We start from the raw sequence: 19,821 nt of genomic DNA, 5'->3' as shown, positions 1-19,821 counted from the left end.
GCAGCAAACAGCTCATGATTAAAAACAAACAAACCAAAAAGATGTTTGCTTTTTTTTTTTTTCCTCCCTGAAAGCAGCATCTGTATTTCCAACGTTCTCTGAATCCTTTTCCTCAACTGCAAATTGCTTTTTGGTTTTCTTTTGTGTTCCACAGTGACACTTGCCCGTGGTGATGCCAGCAGCCGGCCCGGCCTGGCGCCTCAGCGCACCCCTCGCTCATGGGCTGACTGCAGGGCCAGCACCACACAGCCCTCCGGAGACAGGGAGGGAAATTAAACGAGGCTTCCAGACCTCTGCCTGTCCCCTTGCTTCCTGCAGTGCAGTCGATAGGCACAGGCCAGTGGGTTCAGTTTGCATGCCCAGGAATTTTCGTGTACATGTTAATGGTGCAGAACTGGGGCTTTTTGCTCTGTGCTGTTCAACAAGTGTGGGGGAAGTCGGCACCGCAAACCCAGGTCCACATCAGAATTAAATACCTGGTGCATCCCGACGTTCATAATGGGCTCAACAACTGCTCTGGAGCCTGGAGGTTTTAGGACTCAAATATGTATCCAAATTTGCAGCTCAAAGCTATTGGTATTTGAATTTCATCTCCAATTAAATAGAGCACTCAAGCATGCACTTAACTCCAACTCTCAAGTAACATCACCGTCCTTCAGCAGAGCAATATCATTTTTCTACTTCAGAATGCACAGGACTTGAATTTCTATGAGCACAGCCTTCGAACACAGCCTGCTGTGTGCCTGGGTGAGGAGAGGAAAAAAAAAAAAAAAAAAAAAAAGAAAAAGCACCACATCTTTTCCTTCCCGGGCAGAACCAGCAGGCACTGTCTGTTTCCACCCTGGTCAAATCCTGTTCCACCTCTTCTGAAGACCTAAGTCCTGGAGCAGGACTTTCCACTCTCCTTGTCCCCCCTTGTTGACCCCGCTGGGTCACCAGCTGCCGTGCACCTTCGCCCCGCCGTGAGCTGGCCCCGAGACCCCTGCTGTATTTAGGTACAGCCAGCCAGGATGTGATTTAGCTTCAGCCACCCCGTGTTATGTTTCTAACGGAGAGGGGTGCTCGGTGGTACTCCACGTAAGCCACCTCCTGCCGTGAGATGCCCACTACAGCACACACGAGGAGCTGTCCAGGGCACACCGAAGTTACCGACCTGCAGCCCCCTGAGCCCACGCAGACATCCCTGCACAGTCCCTCTGACGCTGGGTCCTGGGGCTGGCACAGGAGCTTTCTGGAGCACACCCCCCTGCCAAAGGAGGCAGAACAGGCAGGTTGTGTTCTTCTGGTGTTACTGATCCAGCAGGGGCACTGTGCCTCCGGCTGCAGGGACAGATGGGAAACAGCAAGGCCCACCCTAAAATCCTCTTCCCAGAGTTTCTGCCAGCCAGGGGCCGGGCCCCAGCAGCCCAGCCCAGCCCGCAGGGTGCCAGCCCCTCGGGAGCTGCTGCCCCTCGTGCCCAGGTGTCCTCGCTGCCCAAGGAGACCACATTAGAAAGGATAAAAGCTACAATGCATCCGTAATCCCCCCAACAAAAAGTGTAAAAGCAAGCTTTTCTCCAGGTTTATTTACTAAATCATTTCACATTCAATGAAGTAGTTACAACAGTTACAGAGCATTGTCACGATAGCAACACCAGTGAAGAACAAGGATGCAAGTCACACATTTTCCTGTAGAACTCAAATACCACCTGTGTAAACAGTAACAAACCCAGAACATCGCTGCTAAAAAAGGTGTGCACATAAAAACACTCCACATACACGAGACTACGTACATCAGGGTGTACTCCCGACCAAAGCACTCCGGTAAGTCCGAGTACGATTTGGTATTCCCTGTACAATTATTAAATCCTGCTAAAAATTATACTTATCCTTGGGTTTAAAATACAGCACAGCGCGTAAGGCAAAAAAATAGGAATTATCATCCAGTTCTTTGCGTTTCAGTTAAATATCAAGAATTTAAGGCAAGCTTGGACATTTTGCATTGTTTCATACAATGAATGGGGACTTACAGATGGTGACTTCACAAAAGTAACACGCTGCCTCCCAGTAAACGTTAACCGTCTGCACTGCGTTTGGACAAAGTTGCCCCTTCAGAAGATTCCAGCCAGGCTTCCTGAAAGAACAGCGTTCCTGGGAGGGGAGCCTACTGGGCCAAGCAGTCAGGAAGCTTCGGATGGCTGTCTGGATTAAAAAAGCAGAAATTCAGGAACTATGTGTACACACAAACTCATGCCTGTTTTAAAGTGCTTTACAGATCGTTTTGAGTGATTAAGAAATAGAACTGGATGATAATTTGTAGTTGTATGACATCTTATTTGAAGGTCCTTAGTTTTTAAACTGCAAGACAGACATTGCAATAAGAGTACTGTACTGGAGATGCAGATTTGAACAAGTTGTGTCTGATCTTCCCATAACCAAGCACTTCAGTGAACAGGACAACAAGCACCCAGAACAGAAAAGGAAGATGGCATGGCTTGAACTGATGCTACCCCTACTTTCATACACTGTTCGATCCATTTCTAGCTGAACAGCTCGCCTAATAACAGCAGTATATTTCACCGGGTATTCTTCCCATGCTTAATCCCAAGGCTGCTTAAGAACAAAAATTGTTTCTGCCTGCTGTGTTAGAATTTAGCAGAAGCCCATTGCACAACTCGGGGCCAATCGCTGTGACCTAACTTCATATTGCTACTGCCTGGGTAAACCTAACAAACCGTTTTGTCATGAAGCGATCCGATTTCCCAAAATGAAAGATGGGCACGTAAACAGCGAACAGCCAGTAACATCACCCTGCTGCTTTTGTTCTGATGATGTCAAAAAAACTTCTCCATCTTGCACCACTTTCTGCTGACTGGAAACCTCCCTGACCAACACTGCTGCAGATGCATGGACATCTTCGTTCATGGCATCATGCTGCAGTCCGACTCTACTGGCACAGCACGTACCGAGCAGCGTGGGAAGCCTCACACCACTTCAGGGCTTACGCCTGACTTTTAATGTTGAAAGAGAATTTCCTTACTTAATTTATCTTTTGGTGTATATTGGAAAATATGATAAGCAATGGCATCTGTGACACTGGCAGTGAGGAGTAAAACAGCACACGTAAACATTCAGCTCGTGCATTTACCTGACAGAAAGGAAGAGGCAATCTCTGCAGGCAGAAACATTTCCATCAACCACCAACCCCCAAACTGCTCCCCTGCCTCCTCACCCCCCCGACATGCAACAGGCAGTGCAGTTCCTTGTGTCCTACGAGGAGATTCACTGCAATAATTACATCGTGCTATTATTGCTATACGGCTAGAATCCTCAGTGGGTCAGGCAAACTGCATTGAAAACTCTGAAGCTGTTCATTTTATTTGCTTTTGAAGTCCTGCTTAACGCCACCAAACTTGAAGACCACGTGCAGGATTTCCTAATTTGTGCAAACACCTGTTATCCATGAGTAATGTGCTATGGGGAAACGCCCTCGTCTCCTCGGCTGTGTAACGTCTGAGCGTCAGCTTATGGAAGAACAAAGAACACTGCTATCTGACCGGCTACAATTAGCTTCGCAGGAACTTAAAAATAAATTAGGTATACTCAGAAAACGTCCACTTAGCATACTTATAAAGAAATGGCTTTTAAAGCATCTATTTCAAATATTATTGCACCTTCAAAAATAATACTATACGGGCTTGGAAAACAAGGGGAAACAAACATTAATTTAACACGTTAAAACAAGGGCAAAAAAGGAACTCAAGGCAAACGATTTCTTAAGTACCAGGTCTGGCATACACACGAAGACATCAAAACAAGAACTCAAGATAATTATAATTCCTAGTTAAAATCAGAAGACAAACTAAAACATGCTAAATTAGCTAAAATTAATCGTTACTCAGTCCTTTAAATAATGGTAATAACCCACAGCATCACTTCCTATTGACCCACCCACGCTTTCCCAAAGGGTAGGGCTATCACAAAGCTATCACTTCTGGAGGCTCTGGGTAACCTCAGGAACCCCCCTGGGCAGCCCCGCCACATGGACACGTGCTCAGGGCGAGTAACCGTGCCCTGTGCCACCCCACTGCAACCTGCGGGAAAGGCAAGGCCGAAGAACCCGACGGGGGATCTCACTGTTCCTTCCATAGCTGTGCATTTGGGAGAACAGGAACAATACACAGAGATCTTCTGAAAAAAAATAACAAATGTAGAGCTCGTTCAGTACACTGCGTTATTCTTGACAGATTTCATAGGCACAAATGGATCAAGCAAATAAACAAAAACACTAGGAGAATCGAAACGAGCATGCTTTATGCATACTGCACTACGGTGAATAACAGCCTTACCGTTAAGTCCTACATTTAGCACCATTTTTTATATCTGAACACGCTGAGAAAGCAATCATACATTCTGTTAGAAAAGGAAGTTACACGGAGCATGGACACGGGTGCAGGTGCACTTTGGAGAAGGATGGGACAGATCCGTTTCTGAGCAGTTACTTTACATCATGCTGTCAATGCTGCTGTGACATTTTCCGATGCATTACTGCTGCAATTTTTCCTTGCATAACAATTGAAAACACACAGCAGATCAGCAAGATTAAGTTGCTGAATCTAGTACTCATTTATCCACAAAAAAGGGAAAGTTTGAAAACAGAAGATTTCTTTATCAGATCCCAACATTTTGGGAATAGGCAATATAAATTTGCCTTCTAAATTTAAGAAGTTTCTAATTTATCATCCCTGCCCTCCTATCAGTAAATGGGTAACAAAGGAGAGTGTACAGGCAACATACTATGGCATTTATTATTTATAAACCTTGAGATACAGAAACAAGGCAGCCCTTTAGTTACTGTTCATTAAAAAATTATGAAGCATTGGCATTTTCTTAATATGAAGACACAACCAGACAGCTATCAGCAAACATCCAGTCACACACCACACTCACACGCCTCTCACTCCAAGCACAGTAAACTTCATGTTTCTCAGTAGGCAGGAGGAAGAGAGAAAAGCTCTAGAAAGTGAAAGGGTTAGATATACAGTAAGTTTTCTAACCATATCCTAGGCATGTACAGTACACTCTCTAAAATTCACTGCCATCAACAAGATGCTATCTAAACCCAGCTGGCTGTAAGCTTGCAGTTCCTTCTGCCCGCGTCACTGGAGTAACAGAGGCCAAAAACCGGAATAAAACAAATCATTCCTCGTTTCAATCGCAACTTCACCACATTCCTCCCATTTTCCAGCTTCTGAAAACGCAGCGTACGGTCTCCAGCAGCAGGGTTTATTTTCAAGCAGATCAAGTTCCACCTTTGCCTCAGGTCCATGTGAAGTCCCGCTTCCCATCAAAGTGCAGTCAACCCGAAATTGCACCGACAATACATCATGCCCGCGGAGTCCAGCCAGGTGTCCGAGATGGGGTCGTACTTCTGCACAGTGTTCAGGTAGGACGACCCCGAATGACCTCCCACTACGTACAGGTAGTTGTCGATCACGGCGGCGCCAACTCCTAATGGAAAAAAAAAGAGTAAGGTGACCATTGGGTGCATAAGGGAACGGCATTTTTGTTCCTGACTGAACCCCCCGCCACCTCTTCTCAAGGCACAGCAGCCGAGTTCTCCCAGCCTCTAATTCTTTGGGCTGTCTCTAAAGAAAACGAAGAGCCCCTGTGCTCAGATGTTAACCTCCCTTCCGACTCTTCTCGCAGCCTTTCCCGAAGGCAAAGCAGTACTCCTCAGGCAGGCAGCGGAGAAGATGCTCTATTGAGTCTCAACATCGAAGCAGAGACAATAAAACAGCAGCCACGGGACTGCTGAAATTCACTCAATGGAAAAAAAGAGGACAGAACAGAAACATTTCACGATGCTTCTGGTACAGCTCAGCGTTAACAAAAGGAGACTGGACTTCATGCTTACATTATGTTTTACTACTAAATACTTATTCTTTCACACAACTGATGGCGTGACCTTTGGCCCAACCCAAAGATGAAGAACAACGCTCTGCAGACAAGTCCCTGCAACCCTAACTTCCTGCAGCTTCTCCCAGGTCACCCAGAAGCTCACCCCCAGGGGCACCCCGCTACCCGCTGAGCGCCGCGTGCCCCTACCTGTCCTGGGCTCCTTCATGGGCCGGCACACCGTCCACTGGTTCTGGTGCGGATCGTATCGCTCGATGCTCGAGAGGTGAGACACCCCGTTGTGCCCGCCCACCACGAAGATGAAGCCCAGCATGACGCCAACACCAAAGTTTATTCTCTTATCAGCCATCGAGGCGACCGTTTCCCAGGAGTTCTTACTTGGGTCGTAGCGCTCCATGCTGCAGATACAAAAACAACTCGTGAGGCTTGGATCCCAGTGACATCAGTTTTACTGCACGAGAAATGTACATCTGTCAGATTCACCCAGTACTGTTACAGACCAGAACAACGTAACACACAGAAAAAGTGCTTGAGCTGATGGAAAAACCTGCAGCTCTGTCGCCTTGTACTGCCCGAGGCTAGCAGGTAAAACACTGAACCCGGCGGTAACACCTCGAGTGCCTCCACAACGGAGCTCGTGCAGCTGGAGACTCCCCAGAAAGTGGTGCCAAAAATCACTTCAACATCCTGACCCAGCAACTGCAGCTCAGCCACTCCTGCCGTGTTGTCACACCCCTGCCATGCACCTTCAGGTTACAAACTGAAAGAAAGAAAGATTTTTCAACACTGGGCTCAGAACAGAAAGCTCTTTCAGCAGAGGACTGCTGCCGCGTATAAGGAAACTCATGGAAACCGAACAGATCGCAGATCTGAAGCGTACGTTTGGCTATCACAACACATCAAACCCTTCCTTGAGGCACGCCTGGAAAGTAACAGGAAAAAAAAACGTGGAGAGCAAATCCCTCAGCAAAAGCAGTAAAGGGGCTGCTGCTCAAACACCAAGGACAGAAGGGACCTTTGGGATAAAATGGAAGCTATCGGCATCGCTTTGTTCATCGCTGCAGCTGTACGGGTCAGCCACTGAGCGCTCCCTGCCCATAGCCATCCCCTGCCCATGGCGCAGCTTCAGTGGGACAATGGAGGTGGAAAAGGGGAGAACAGACAGTCAGAAGTGCTAAAGAGAAGGAGAAAAGGTGCTCAGTTACACAGCAACCAGCTTTCTATCAATGCTAGAGCTTGTGTGAGCCTTGAGACTGTGCAGCACGCCACATTACTTGCATCACTGAACAGTCGATAAAAACAAAATTATTGAACAAACAGTAAATTACATGTAAAGAGGCAATTAATGAAATATCCATTAATTTAATAACTCTGCAGGAGCTCTCGGCAGTTCCTTTTTGACTGAGGGAGAGAAGATGCAGCACAGAGCAAGGCTACTGCAGAACCCTAGTGCTGGAAGGAGCCTTCCCCTCTGAAGGCACCAACCCGACCCAGACCTTTCCCGTTACCCACTGCTCGGTTCTGCATTTCCCGAAGGAGGCTGCTGCGTACACACAGGGCATTCATCTTTTGGGAAGCCCTGTCCTGAGCAAGGGCTCGATTACCTTCCTTGGAGCATCACACCCCGGAGGTCCCCCGGGAACTCCTGGCACACCTGCTCCTTGCTGCTGCTGACTCTGCTTTGTTTACCCTTGCTAGCACGTCGGTAGCTCTGTGCAGCACCAGGAGGGCACACGCCTAAGGGGCAGCTTGCTCCAGGTCATCTTCCACGTGAAGAAATCCCAAGTCAACAGAAAATGTTTTTGAGACAGATTCTGTGCGGGCTGTGGCTGGGATGGGGCTCACCCTCCCCGTAGCAGCCCCCACGTGCCCCCGGTGTCCCAGCTCTCCCCAGGCGGTGCTGGCACGGCAGCAAGGCTCTGCGAGTCCCTGGGGCCGGGCTGGGCAGGGGACACAGCCAGGGGGACCTGAACCGCCCCGAGGGATGAAACGTACCCTGTGGCGTGGTGCCCAGCAGAGAGCTGGGGCAGGGGGCTCTCACTAACGCCTGGCCTCCTGAACAACCACTGCGCGTACCCTGCTTCCCAACACGTAGCTGAGCATCACTTGGTGATGGGAAGAAGAGAATAATCAGTTTTTCTCTTCTCTGCTTCTGCACAGCCTTTGCTTGTTCCCCCTGCCTTCTCTTCCTTCTTTTCCCTTTAATTGAACTAGCCGTATCTCAGCCCATGAGCCTTTCTCTTTCCAGCATACTTTCTTCTCCCTCTCTTCTGAGAGGGGGTGTGGGGAACCGAGAGAGCGCTTGTGGTGGTGTTTAGCTGCCCAGCAGGGTAAAACCACCAGTTTCCTTCTCTACTGAGTATTTAAACTGCTATTACAGCCTGTAATTTAAAATATGAGCTGTATCCAGGTGCTGGAGCCCTGGCACAGACTGCCCGGAGGGGCTGGGGGCTCCTCGGGGACATCTCCAGCAGCCACCTGGCCGTGGGGCTGGGCACCCTGCTGGGGGGCTGCTGGGGCTGGGCCAGAGGCACCTGGAGCTGCCTCGAGCCCCAGCCAGTCAGTGATACAAGAAACCAGACCCAAGACATACCAAGCTTCTTGCCACAATCGTACCAAACAATTTAACCTGTTGACACTGTGCCTTTCAGTAATTTACAACACTTTTCATTTTCCAAGTGAAAACTGCTTGGCTAGACTTTCCCATTTTGGAAGCACTTCTTTGATTCCCAAACTGTTTACATAAAGGATATAAAATATGAAGAATGAGTGCAATTAACGATTGGTGCAATGTTGTTATCCTGTCCTATTGAATAATCCAGCCTTACACCAAGATTTTCATTTTCTCTCTTTGTTCAGCTCTCCATGCCCGCAGTGTGCCCGTTTGCTTCCCGGAGGAGCATATGGCCGATCTGTTCCCGTTTGTAACGAAGAGTACCAGTACCAGTACCTGTCACTTTGCATAACCGAATACCCCGGCCTACCCGTACAAAGCAACGTGGAACAGGCTGATTAAAGAACACGCTGGCACCAGGAAGCGTCCCTGTGAATACCGGGGACACCAAGCATGCAGAAAATCCCACCCGTTTCTACGCAGCGCTTCCGACATGAGGGGCAACAGCCCGCATCCTGCGGTGCTGCAGATGGAGGCTGAGGCGCTGGTGCAGCAGCAGCACGGTTCTGTCACACAGCTGCCCCCGAGGGCACGCAGGCACAAGTACGGCACCCCGGGTGTGCTGTGCTGCCCAGCTGGGGCACCCACACGGTCAGGAGCTGGCTCTGCCTGCCCAGCAGCATGCACCCACACCTCCTGCCTCGTCATTCGCCCTTCTCAGGGATTCCTGAGTAGCTACAGCGCTGAGCTGGGGCACACGGATACACTTCAGCAGAGATTTCCCAGCTGAGTTACCAGGCTGGTGCTACAGGAGGCTTAATGAGGCCCGCTGTGGACTCACGCTGATTTCTCTCAGGATGGTTCTAGCCGGCTGCTGAACACGTGCTTAAAGAGTGGCTGCTGCTGCTTACCAGCTTACGGCACCAGGCTACACGTGAGAGGCACGTACCTGTTCATGTGGGCAGGCCCATAGCCCCCGATGGCGTATATCATCCCGTCCAGGACAGCCGCAGCGAAGCAGCTCCGCGTCTTGTTCATGGGGGCCACAAGCTGCCACTCCTTCACCTTGGGAATGTATTTCTCCACAGTCCGCAGGTAGGACTGCCCGTCGTAGCCCCCGAGGGCATAGAGCTCTCCCGCCAGGACGACCACTCCCAGAGTGCTGCGGCTCTCAAACATCCTCTCCAGGGACGTCCAAGTGTTCGTGTCGGGGTCCCAGCACTCCACCGAGTTCTCGTGCTTCCGATAGCTGATGCCTTGACACACGTGGGTGGCGATCCCTCCTACAACGTAGATCTTCTGGTCTAGGACACAAATTCCAAACTCGTAGCGGGGAATGCTGAGAGGTGCCAGGCCTATCCAGGAGTCATTCTGGGGAAAGTACATTTCAACACTGAAATAGAAGAGAAGAAAGATTGCATGAGCAAACTTAACTCCATGAAGCTCTGTTATGTGCAAATAAGCAACAAGGAAGGCAGTCTGAAGTGTGTGCTCCGTATTTCTCATCCAAAGTTTGCCGTTTCTTCCAACAGCCTGAATGTAAGCTGAATTGAATGCTGCTCACTGCTCTAGAGAGCAAAAACCAAGGGCTTCACTGAGTGAATGCTGCACAGCCAACTGGTGGGTAGCCACGGCACCAAGTCCAAGACCTGAGAAGGTGAATTTTGAAAGTAGAGAACGAGCTGACTGAGCCAGCAGCACGAACAACGTGAGGGAAGACAATGGAGCGCTGATGCCTCAGCAGCTTTTGGAGACAGGCTGTGGGGAGGGCAAGCTAAAAATACAAACCAAAGGGTTATAAGGGGTAAACTGGAAACAAGAAACACCCAGCAACTCCGAGCAGCCACAGAGAAGGGAGACAGAAAAGGAGAACAAGAGAGGGATAATCACGTCTGATCACAAACACGTTTAGAAATTTTTAAGATTTGTAAATACACTTCTTACACATGCAGAAGTATCTGTTTTCAAAATCCCGTTTCCACTTTCCGATGATTAGACTCAGTTCTAAAATACAGTGGCTCCGGGCTAGCACAGACAGAATCTAGCCCATCTACCAAAATCTTTAACAACACACAGGAAAATGAAGCCACTGGAGAAGTGAAAACCACTGACTAAGAACCCAGAAGCAGGGACCGAACAAAACCAGGCTGGCTCTTGAAAGCAGTGGCCCCGTTAAAAAAGAACAGAACTACTTAGAATGCATTTAGTACCCTTATCACGAAGCAGTGGCCAACTGTGAGCAAAAAAAAAAAAAATCAGCCTTCTTGCAACTACAAATGAAAATCAAAATCAGAGTAGTGGAATTACACTTTCCCACTCCTGATTTTAGCTGTGGGAAGCTCAGGGACCTAAATTATTAGGAACTATTTTTAGCCAGTCTGTGACTTTTTTTCTGTACAGCAAGAACAACTGCAACCTGAAGCATGAGCTGAAGCATCAGTCGGAGAGACCAATACAAGTAATACATAAATTAAAGAGAAATTTTTGTATGCATTAACACGTGGTTAACAATAGGAAGGAGCACTTTTGCTAAAATCAGACCAACAAAGTATGCCAGTCCACATCAGTCCGTAATATTGACACCACCATTTAAGAACCTGTGCAAGAAACAGCTGAGGAATAGCAGAGGACCCACTTTATTCATTCACTCAATTCGTTATTAAACAGTCCCCCCACCCCTTAGTTCTTAAAAATATACACCTAACAATTCCCAGCCCCAACGGCCAGCTCGCTATGGACCCCCACTGACCAGAGAAATGAACTTTACGTAACTTTGACAGCGTTTCTAAATTATTAGAACGCAGGAGGAAAACCCCAGAGACGCTTCCCCATATTTTTAAGCGTGCACATACAGATGTCCAGGCACGAAACCGCCCCAGAGAAGAGCACCTCAAGTACAGTGCCAGCCCAGCATTCGGCCCCAGCCCAGCCCCGGGAGGCTGCCTTACTGCAGCAAGCGTTCTGTGCCTTCAGCATCGGAGCACTGTACGTGTGAGCACGTGCACAGCTGCGGGACCCCTTGCAGTTCACCATTTCTGAACGTGTTCCAGGAATACAACACTACAAGAAAGCCCAAGCAAGAAAGCTGTTTTCGTCTGTTACCTTCCTTCTGCCCACGTGATCAGCTTCGGCAGTGCAACAAAGCGGTGAACCAAAGAGGATGCTCATTTTGAGAAGCAGATGAAGAGCAAAGATGAGCACTTACCTTCTCTGCTAGCACAAACACGGATATTCACTCAGGAGCAGAGACTAAAAACATATTACATTATGACCAAGACCTTAATGTTGCTAAGAGTTACTTCTTAGCTTTTTTATGATTGAATCTGTTTTAATTCCAAGGGCTTTTGAGTTAGAAGTAGCATACAGACTGAAAACAGCCACGCTTACTATGAAATTCTCAACCACCAGAATGAAAAAGGTGAGATTTTCTACCTGTGTCAGCACCGACCACAGCCCCTACCTCTGCAGACTACTCACAAAATCAAGAAGCGTGTTAAATTCATCGCTTGTCCTTGTTCAAGAAAAACCTCCTTGAGTTCTCCTAAGGCAAGCAGTGACCACAGCCCTGCAAACTACAGCCCTCCAGTGCGCCTTAGTCCTGACCAGGGAGATGACAAACGTGCGTGAGCAGCACAACGCTCAGGCTCTGCGGCAGCTTTACCCTTCCTTACCTCTCCAGGCAGGCAAAGAGCCCGGCCTTCCCTCCCACGGCACAGAGGACTTTGGGAGCACAGCGGGGCCGCGTCATCAGCATGGTCTGGTGGGAGAGCCGGTGCTCGGGCATGAAGTGGTACTTGAGGGCCTCGTTCAGCAGGTGCTTGCAGGTGTGGTCGTCGCGGATGAGGTGGTTGGCTTCGTACAGCCGCGTCAGGAACTTGACGCTGAGCAGCGGCAGGCGGACGCAGTGCAGCAGCTGCGCCAGGTACTTCTGCCGCTCCTGAACGTCGTACTTGATCCAGGACTCCAGCGCATAAAAAACCGTCTCCTCCGTCACAACGTTCAAGCAGTCATTGGAAACGATTTCGTCCAGTTCAGAGTGCGAAAGCTCAAGGAATTCTTCAGTCTGACAAACTTCTTCGAAGTTCTGACAGATGTACTTGTTGGCAGCCAGGTAGAGGTCGTGGCAGCCGTAGGTCTCTGCGAACCGGGAAATCCCGATGCAGTTGCCGGGGTCGAGCTGGCTCTCGAGGAAGGCGCAGCACTCCTTCACCACCAGCTTGATTTGGAGGAGGTTTGCGGCTGGAAGGAGCGACTCCACGGTGTCCTGGGAGATGAACACGGTTCCCGTGTAGGCGTACTCCACGATGGCCTGCAGGGCTGCCTCGTCGATGCACTGGAACTCTACCTCTGAATTCTCCTTCTCGGAGAGGTTCCCCGTGAACATGGCCTTGAAATACGGGCTGATGCTGGCGAGCACCACTTTGTGGGCATGGATCTTGACATCGCCGACTCGAAGGATAATGTCACACAGCTCGTGATGCTGGCGAAGGAGGTTCAAGCCTTGCAGAAGCTGCTCAGAATGCAAGTGGGTTAAGTTGGCAAGCATGTAGGTTGGAGACGACTGGTCCATCTGTGACAAACAGGATTTTTACAGCATTACTCAGGGTTTCGCTTTCAGCACTTTCATTACTCATGGTACTTAGACATGCTGCACATAACATTTAAATAATATTTTTCCTTTTATGCTTTATCTAAATTAGTATATTGCTCTCCAATTTACTTCTCAAGTCCTTATGCTCTACGCTTTTTCATAGGCTTTAAATCCAAGGCAATCACATGTTTATTCATGGCGGATTCTATATTCATCTCTTACTAAAAAACACACAAACTTTTTTCCCCCATCTGGAACAAAATGTGTACTACCTGGCGCACAGAGTGCCTGCCAGAGTTCTACATCGGCTACTCAAGAGAACTGTGCAGAGACCGCAAGAAAAGCGGAGACAAATAAAGAATTGGCTTATCTGAGGCAGTTACCCAACTTCTGAACCTAGCCGTGCTCCTCGAGCCCCACACAGTGCTGCTATGGCACAGCCAGGCCCTGCCTCCCTTCCAGCTGCTGTGGCAGGTGGGGGGGGGTTGTGTTCCTCATCACCCCCTTCCCTGCCCCTTCCCCTAGCAGTGCCTCACTCTGAGCCCCTGGGCTGCAGGAGGGGTGGGACAGAGGTTACTGCACTCTGGAGAGGAGCGCAGAGAAGGGGGATCCTTGCCTCCCCCCACGGGTGGCTTCTGTCAGGACAAGAGCTGCCCAGCGGCGCCCGCAGAGGGCAGGGTGGGTGCCCTGGTACCACCACCTCCCCTCCAGGCTATGCGGTGCTTGTAGGGGCAGGAGAGGGGCAGGCGTTGCCACCCTCAGCCCAGCACTTCTCCCAGAAATGAGTTCACCCCCAGCACTGCCAGTGCTGCGGTACCCGCGGTAACTGCAGCTTGGGGACAGCTCCAGCGGTGCTGCCACCCCCAGCAGCTGCAGCAGCGCCTCAGGTCCTGCTCAGCGCCTCCTACCAGCGCACTGCCCCGCAGCGGGGGGGTGTGGGGTGCCGGCACCTTGGGGGGCAGAGCTGCTGTGTGGTGGGGAGCCCTGCCACCACCCCGCCCCTGAGCGCAGCAGCTGGTTTCACTCTGACTGCACAGCCAGATCTCACCTCCTTTATCTCACCGTTACGAAGTTTATTGTTTTTACAGCTCCTTAACCGGCACCTCGTTTGCACTGAGCACCTTTACAAAGGGCTTCACCTGGAGGCGCAGAACCGGCTGCCACCGCTCAGAGCAGCGAGGGCTCCTCTGGGAGGGGAGCGCCTGGCCCCAGAGAGCTCGGCCTCCTGCAGCCCCAGCCCTGCACTGCAGGAACCAAGCGCACACCGAGGGGGACCCCTGGGCTGTATTTCGGGAGGCGCCGTCCCGGTGCCGGCGTTTCCCGATGCCGCCTCAGGCCGTGCCCAGAGCCGCCCAGCAGCCGGGGCCGCGCTGTGCGCTCAGGCTCAGCTCGCGGCTCCCTCACACTGAGGCGGCAGCACCACGGCACCAGGCGCTGCCCCGGCCCCCCCGCACGGACCCGGGGCAGCGCCGGGGCTGAGCCGAGCCCCCGGGACCCTCCCGGGACCCTCCCGGTGCCGCCCCCCCTCCCCCCGTTACCTGCGGGCGCTGCGGGTGCCCGCGGCCTCTGGCGCCCCGTCGCGGCTCGGCCCCGCTACGTCACTTCCGCGCGCCGCCAGCCGCGGCCGGAGGGGAGGGGAGGGGAGCTCCCACAGCGCCCCGCGCCCGGGCGGCACCACCCGTGGCACGGCGGGGGGGAGACCGGTTCCTGATCCCGATCCCGGTCCCGGTTGCCACAGCAATGTGTCCGTTATTTCGAATTGAGGCCCACCTCCCCTCCGTACGCGCGGCGGTGAGGGCGAAGAAGCGCTTCCTGCGTATATATGTGTCTGTGTGTGTCTGTGTGTGCACTCGCCCCCCCCGCAGCACCATGGTCGGCTCCGCGCATGCGCGGCCCCTCAGGCAGCCCCTTGGCGACGGCGGCGTGCGGGCGGGCGGGGCGTTGCCGGGGGCGCCCCCCCCCTCCTCCCCCTTCCCCGCCGCTCCCCCATGGCCGCCGCCGCCCGCCCGCGCCATGCAGCGGCCGCCGGGCCCCGCGGGTGACGGCGCCGGGCCCGGGAACGGGCAGGGGCAGGGGCAGGGGCAGGGGCGGGCTCGGGCCCTGCAGGAGCTGCAGCGGCTGCTGGCGGCGGCCGAGCCGGCGGCGCTGGGCCGGGCGCTGAGGCGGGAGCGGCGCCGCCTCCTGCTGGGGCTGCTGCGGGCCGCCGGGCCCCGGCCCCTGCCCCTGGCCCTGCCCCCGGCCGGGCACAGCGCGGGGGCCGACACGGGCCGGCTGCTGGCGGGCAGCAGGGCTCGGAGCGCGCACGGCTGCTGCGGGCACCGCAACACCGACAGCCTGCGGGCCGCCCGCCCGGCCGCCGAGCGGGGAGGGAGCCCGAGGAGAGTGCTGAGCGCCAGCAGAGGGAGGAGCAGGCTGCCGTGGGACAGCGGCTCGGGAGGCACCATGCCCTCCGCCAAGGGCGTGCAGCAGGTGCGTACCGACAGCCCCGGGCAGCTCCGCTCGCAGGGGTGTCCGCAGGAGGGTTTGGCAGCTCTCAAAGGTGCGCTGGCTGACAGGCATCTCTGAGCTAGGGCTAACTTCTAATGTAGCCGGACTGTGACCGAAGCTGGCGCAGTTTGGCAGTGTACCTCTGGTACAGCTCATGGTCTGCCAGGTGTGCGTGCAGCTCGCAGGCTGATTCGGCTAGGAAAAACCTCGGTGAGACAGAAACAGTGATTCTGACTGGCCCAGGTTCTGGTTCTAACACTGACCCTGTTGGCATCCACACCTGGAAGGAACCGTTGATAAATTAATTCCCTTCCAGTTGGGCATGGCTCTGCTCTGTGACATCTGGTTTCAATATCCCCACACATAAGAGCTGGGGTGTGTGCTGTTTCCTTTAGCTGCATGGGTTTAATTCAGCATCACTTGGTCTGCAGCGAAGGAGTTACTCTAGAATTACTCAAACTCTGTCACTGAGCAAGAGGCTCTTTAAAGAAAATTGGAAGTTGGCTCAGTAGATTTCCTCGCTGCCATGTTTACATATTCAGAATTTAATTCTCAGTTGCTTAGTAACTTGCTGCTGTCATGGCTGAGATCATGAGCAGTGACAAACGGTGTTCCTGCGTGAAGGGCAGGCTTTCCTGAAGCCTCACAGTGCAGGGATGTGAGCTGTCAGCATTGCACTGCGACAACCTGGAAGGAGTCTGTGCATTTCCTGGGGTACACCGGTACCAAAGGCAAGGCCTCCCCTGGCAGCAGCTCGCAGGGCCAGGAGGCTCCTGGGGAACAGGTCTGACCTTTTCTTAAATCTTTTGGCACACGTGCTTGTGTTTATCCATGTGAACTGGGTGGACTGCCCAATGTTTCACCCCTGGAGGGAGGAAGGGAGGGAGAGAAGGCGATTAATGTTTGGTTTGAGTTTCGCTGCATACGTGAAGTCGTTAGGAACGGTGTGGGCTCGAGTTTGAGCGGGGAAGTAGCCGCGTGTTTGAGGCTTCAGGCCAGGGACAGCGAGGTGGGCTGTCTGTGGGGTGACAGCCTCGACGCTGCTGCAGGGACACTTCTTAGACCCTGTGAATGTTTGTAGCTGCAGTGGGGTCTTCATGGACCTAAACCCCACCTCGTACTACTGGGGTGGAAACCAGTCCCGCTGCCAGGGAGCCGGCGTTTCTTTTCTTTCCTCCTGGGAAAACTTTGTTCAGTTGTGTAGCATCATGCAAATACCTCAGCGTAAAATTTACGCCTTCCTGTTGGGATCATCTTTATTCTTCCATCCTTGTGTGCAGTGCCGAATGTCTCGCCTCGTCCATCCTTATGAACAGATGTAGAACTTGAGATGGTGCCAGCTTGTTTTGCAGAATTAGACCTGAATCGGTTTGAGCCTTTCTTTGGTGACCGCATCATTCTGAACTCAAACCAAGGAACTGCTGGGGAACTGTGCAGGTTGCTGGCCCCAGCCTGTTTTCCTCTGTGGCGTGTGGGGGCCCTAAGCCATGAGATTATCGACTCTCACTTTGCTTTCACTGCTGCCGCGTAGTAGGAGGACACAAAAGTTCTTCTGCAGGGAGCAAATAGTGTTTGTCATCTGCTGTATGTATTCCCTTGTAATGAGGTGGGGTTTGCATCTAATGACTTTTTCGAAGACATCCTGTGCCTCTTACAGATGCTGTTTGTTCTTGTCTCTTCCCTCTGCTTTCTGACTTGTTCTGTTTCCTTCTCACTTCCATTTTATGTTGTTTTCTTACATATTTAAGTTGGTAGAAAGCAGATCAGTAGCTGTGAGGTGTCAGAATTTGAAGACTTCATCTGTTGCCCTCTGCCAGAGGAAACGCGTTAGTGCTGCTTTGGCACTTACTTGAAAGACGCCTGAATACCCAGAACCCTCCAGTTATCCAGAATTCCTTTTACCCTGACGTGTAACTCCTCTGCACGTAGCTTTGTGCTTGCCTGCAGGTAAGTACTGACGAGAATAACGTTTGATGTCATGTCTGATAGCATTTGGAAGCTGCCACTTTTGACTTGGGCATAAAGGAAGGTGCTGCCGAAATGCTGGTAGCCTTACCAGCGTGCTCTCGAGGTGGTGGTTCACCTGGTGCCAAAACGTCAGGGGTGTTGTGCCTGTAGATCTGGAAAGTAATGCAGTGCCGCAGCTGCATTTTCATTCAGTGGAAAAATTGAAAGATTTGGTTCAGTCCATACGAAAATGCAAACTGCTTCTTCCCCAGCAGGCAGTTAGAGGAGCGCCGTGCTGGCAGGCTTACGGTTTGGCAGTTACCCTTCAACGGGCTTGTGCGAGCTGTGATGTTAAAAACTTCGCAGCAGATTAACAGCTGCCCACCTGCGAAGCTCTTTCAAGACATACTGAGACAAGTGTGAGTGGAGCGTGGCTCAAGGAGTGGCTTTGCCTCTGTACAGTCCTGTACCAGTGCAGTCTGTGGGGGCTGCCGTAACCATCGTGCAGCTCCTGGATGTAAATCCCTTCACCCGTCGTGCAGCTCTCTCTCCAGCACCAGGTGTTTAGCTGGTGCAGGCAGCACCCACTGCCTCTCAGAAGTGCTGGTGGTGCTCAGATTGTCAGCTTCCAGGATTGCCTCGTACCCGGACAGCTGTGCAGGGAAGCTCTGGCTGTAGGGATGTGCCGGTGAAAGGGACAGGCATCATTTGAGGTAGCTGCTGCATCTTCCCCTCTGTGTGGAGGAAGCGAGCAGCCTTGTTTGCAGAAGAGTTCTGTGAGGGAGGCTTGATGAGGAGGTTAACCAGATGCTGTTCTTCATCGTGTGTAAGGGAGAGAAACAGAGTGGGGATTCATTGTAGTTACCTACACAGTAATTACTTAAGCAGCCCCATTGTCAATGGGGAAAGTGCAATCTGGAGAATCTGGAGGGCCGTCTTGGTGGCCAAGGATGTAATTTAAGATGACATGAACTGTTTTCAAAACTTTATCAAGACCTATATCTTACTGAGTGGCTCAATCTGCATTTCCTCTAATGGGAGCTTAAAGAACACCGTGGTGTCAGCACTGCAATACTTCTCTGATCGCTGCAGGTTCACGGCTTTGTTTCCCCATCTTCACATCCCGATCATTTACCAATCTGACCCTGCTGTTAACCTGTCTGAATGGATTGTGAAACTCTCCAGGGCAGGGGACCATCACCTCATCTGGCTTTCTGATACTTTCCTGCAGTATTTGCTGGCTTCTTGACGGTGCTTGTTTATGTACGCCCGTGCCACAAAATGACGTTTGTCCCACGGCATGTGTCTCTGCGTACAAATAGGTGAGCTGTGCTTTCCCCTAAGCCACACTGGGACCGGAGAACTTGGGCAGTGTTTCCTGTACTTGAAGATTTTCCTCTTTAACTGAGAGAGATTGCAAAAGCTGTATAAATAAAGTCCTTTACCCCAGGGCATTTAATGAGCAAAGAGATAGAAAGGCAGCCCCGTGTCTCTTCGTTACTGCCTGCTTTTAGTATGGTATGTCATGCATAAAATGTGCGTACTTGTTCAAGTAAATGTAAAAAAAAAAAAAAATTAATTATTAATTCGGACATTCCTTTGAGATGAATTTGTTTAAAAATTAACTTCTGGAGTCATTCTGTGGCTGAAAGAATGCATGAAATTAGCTTAATCTTTAAAGCTCTTTTTCTACTTGTATTTTTAAAGTCAGGTGACGCTGTGATTGTCCAAGGCCACGTCTAGACTTTGCTGATCAGATAAGATAGGGAGTTAAACGTGTAGGTTAATGTGTACTGGGCATGTGAGGTAGATAAAGCACACTGCCTCTGCCACTGTGTCTACACACGGCTTCCGTGGGTGATGTTAACTGGGTGAAACGCTGCCCTGCAACCTCGGAAGTGCTCTGACAGTGCGTTTGTTTCATGCCCGCTGTGAACTTGGGGGGTCAGTGATGCTAGCAGGATTCACACGGCCAGTCTGACCGCGGCGTGCTGCACACACAGCCCCTCAGGGCTTGCAGCTCTCCTGCACGGCTCCGTGCTGTGCGGGGCTGAGGTGTGAGCACAGTGACACAGCCTGTCGGGATCGCCAGCTGGGGCACCACAAGCTAGCAGGGGTTATTTAACACCAGAGGTGCAAGAGCAGGGCTTCTCGCTGCTGAATTTGCACGAGGCTGCAGCTCTGTGCAGCATTACAAGCTGGCAGCAAGCAGCTCGGGAGCCTCAGACGCTTCAGCTGCCGGCACCTCAGCCTCGGGGAATGCCCTGGTTCTGTGCTGAGAGGG

The 19,821-nt window shown here is 51.7% G+C and overlaps 2 protein-coding genes across 4 annotated transcripts in view; one reads left to right on the top strand and one right to left on the bottom strand.

The window, feature by feature from the left end:
* Window positions 1-1,545: 1,545 nt before the first annotated feature.
* On the bottom strand, window positions 1,546-14,851 carry KLHL28 (kelch like family member 28). The gene is made up of 5 exons (XM_084520999.1): window positions 14,642-14,851; window positions 12,184-13,082; window positions 9,462-9,905; window positions 6,088-6,296; window positions 1,546-5,490 (listed from the first exon to the last, which is right to left on the bottom strand). The coding sequence occupies exons 2-5, from the start codon at window positions 13,080-13,082 to the stop codon at window positions 5,327-5,329; spliced, it is 1,716 nt and encodes a 571-aa protein (XP_084377125.1). The 5' UTR covers window positions 14,642-14,851; the 3' UTR covers window positions 1,546-5,326.
* A 201-nt stretch (window positions 14,852-15,052) lies between these two features.
* TOGARAM1 (TOG array regulator of axonemal microtubules 1) overlaps window positions 15,053-19,821 on the top strand; it is a 39,185-nt gene continuing 34,416 nt past the window's right edge. For 2 of the 3 annotated variants that reach the window (XM_084520974.1, XM_084520973.1), the window contains exon 1: window positions 15,053-15,572. In XM_084520974.1, the coding sequence (XP_084377100.1) occupies window positions 15,117-15,572 (456 nt within the window). In that variant the 5' untranslated portion in view covers window positions 15,053-15,116. Of the gene's footprint in view, window positions 15,573-17,373; window positions 17,538-19,821 lie in introns of those variants that run through there. The other variant, XM_084520975.1, reaches the window with a different exon arrangement.

Source organism: Aythya ferina (genome assembly GCF_964211825.1).
Source record: "Aythya ferina genome assembly, chromosome: 5".
NCBI lineage: Eukaryota > Metazoa > Chordata > Aves > Anseriformes > Anatidae > Aythya > Aythya ferina.
The sequence above is the reverse complement of the archived record's forward strand: the minus strand, read 5'-3'. Positions and strand labels throughout refer to the sequence as shown.

Excerpts from the sequence above, each read along its gene's own strand:
- KLHL28 (XM_084520999.1), bottom strand. The coding sequence starts at position 13,082 with ATGGACCAGTCGTCTCCAACCTACATGCTTGCCAACTTAACCCACTTG. Across the intron at positions 9,906-12,183 it reads CTCTTTGCCTGCCTGGAGAG|TGTTGAAATGTACTTTCCCC; the intron begins GTAAGGAAGGGT and ends CTTCTATTTCAG. Across the intron at positions 6,297-9,461 it reads GGGCCTGCCCACATGAACAG|CATGGAGCGCTACGACCCAA; the intron begins GTACGTGCCTCT and ends TTGTATCTGCAG.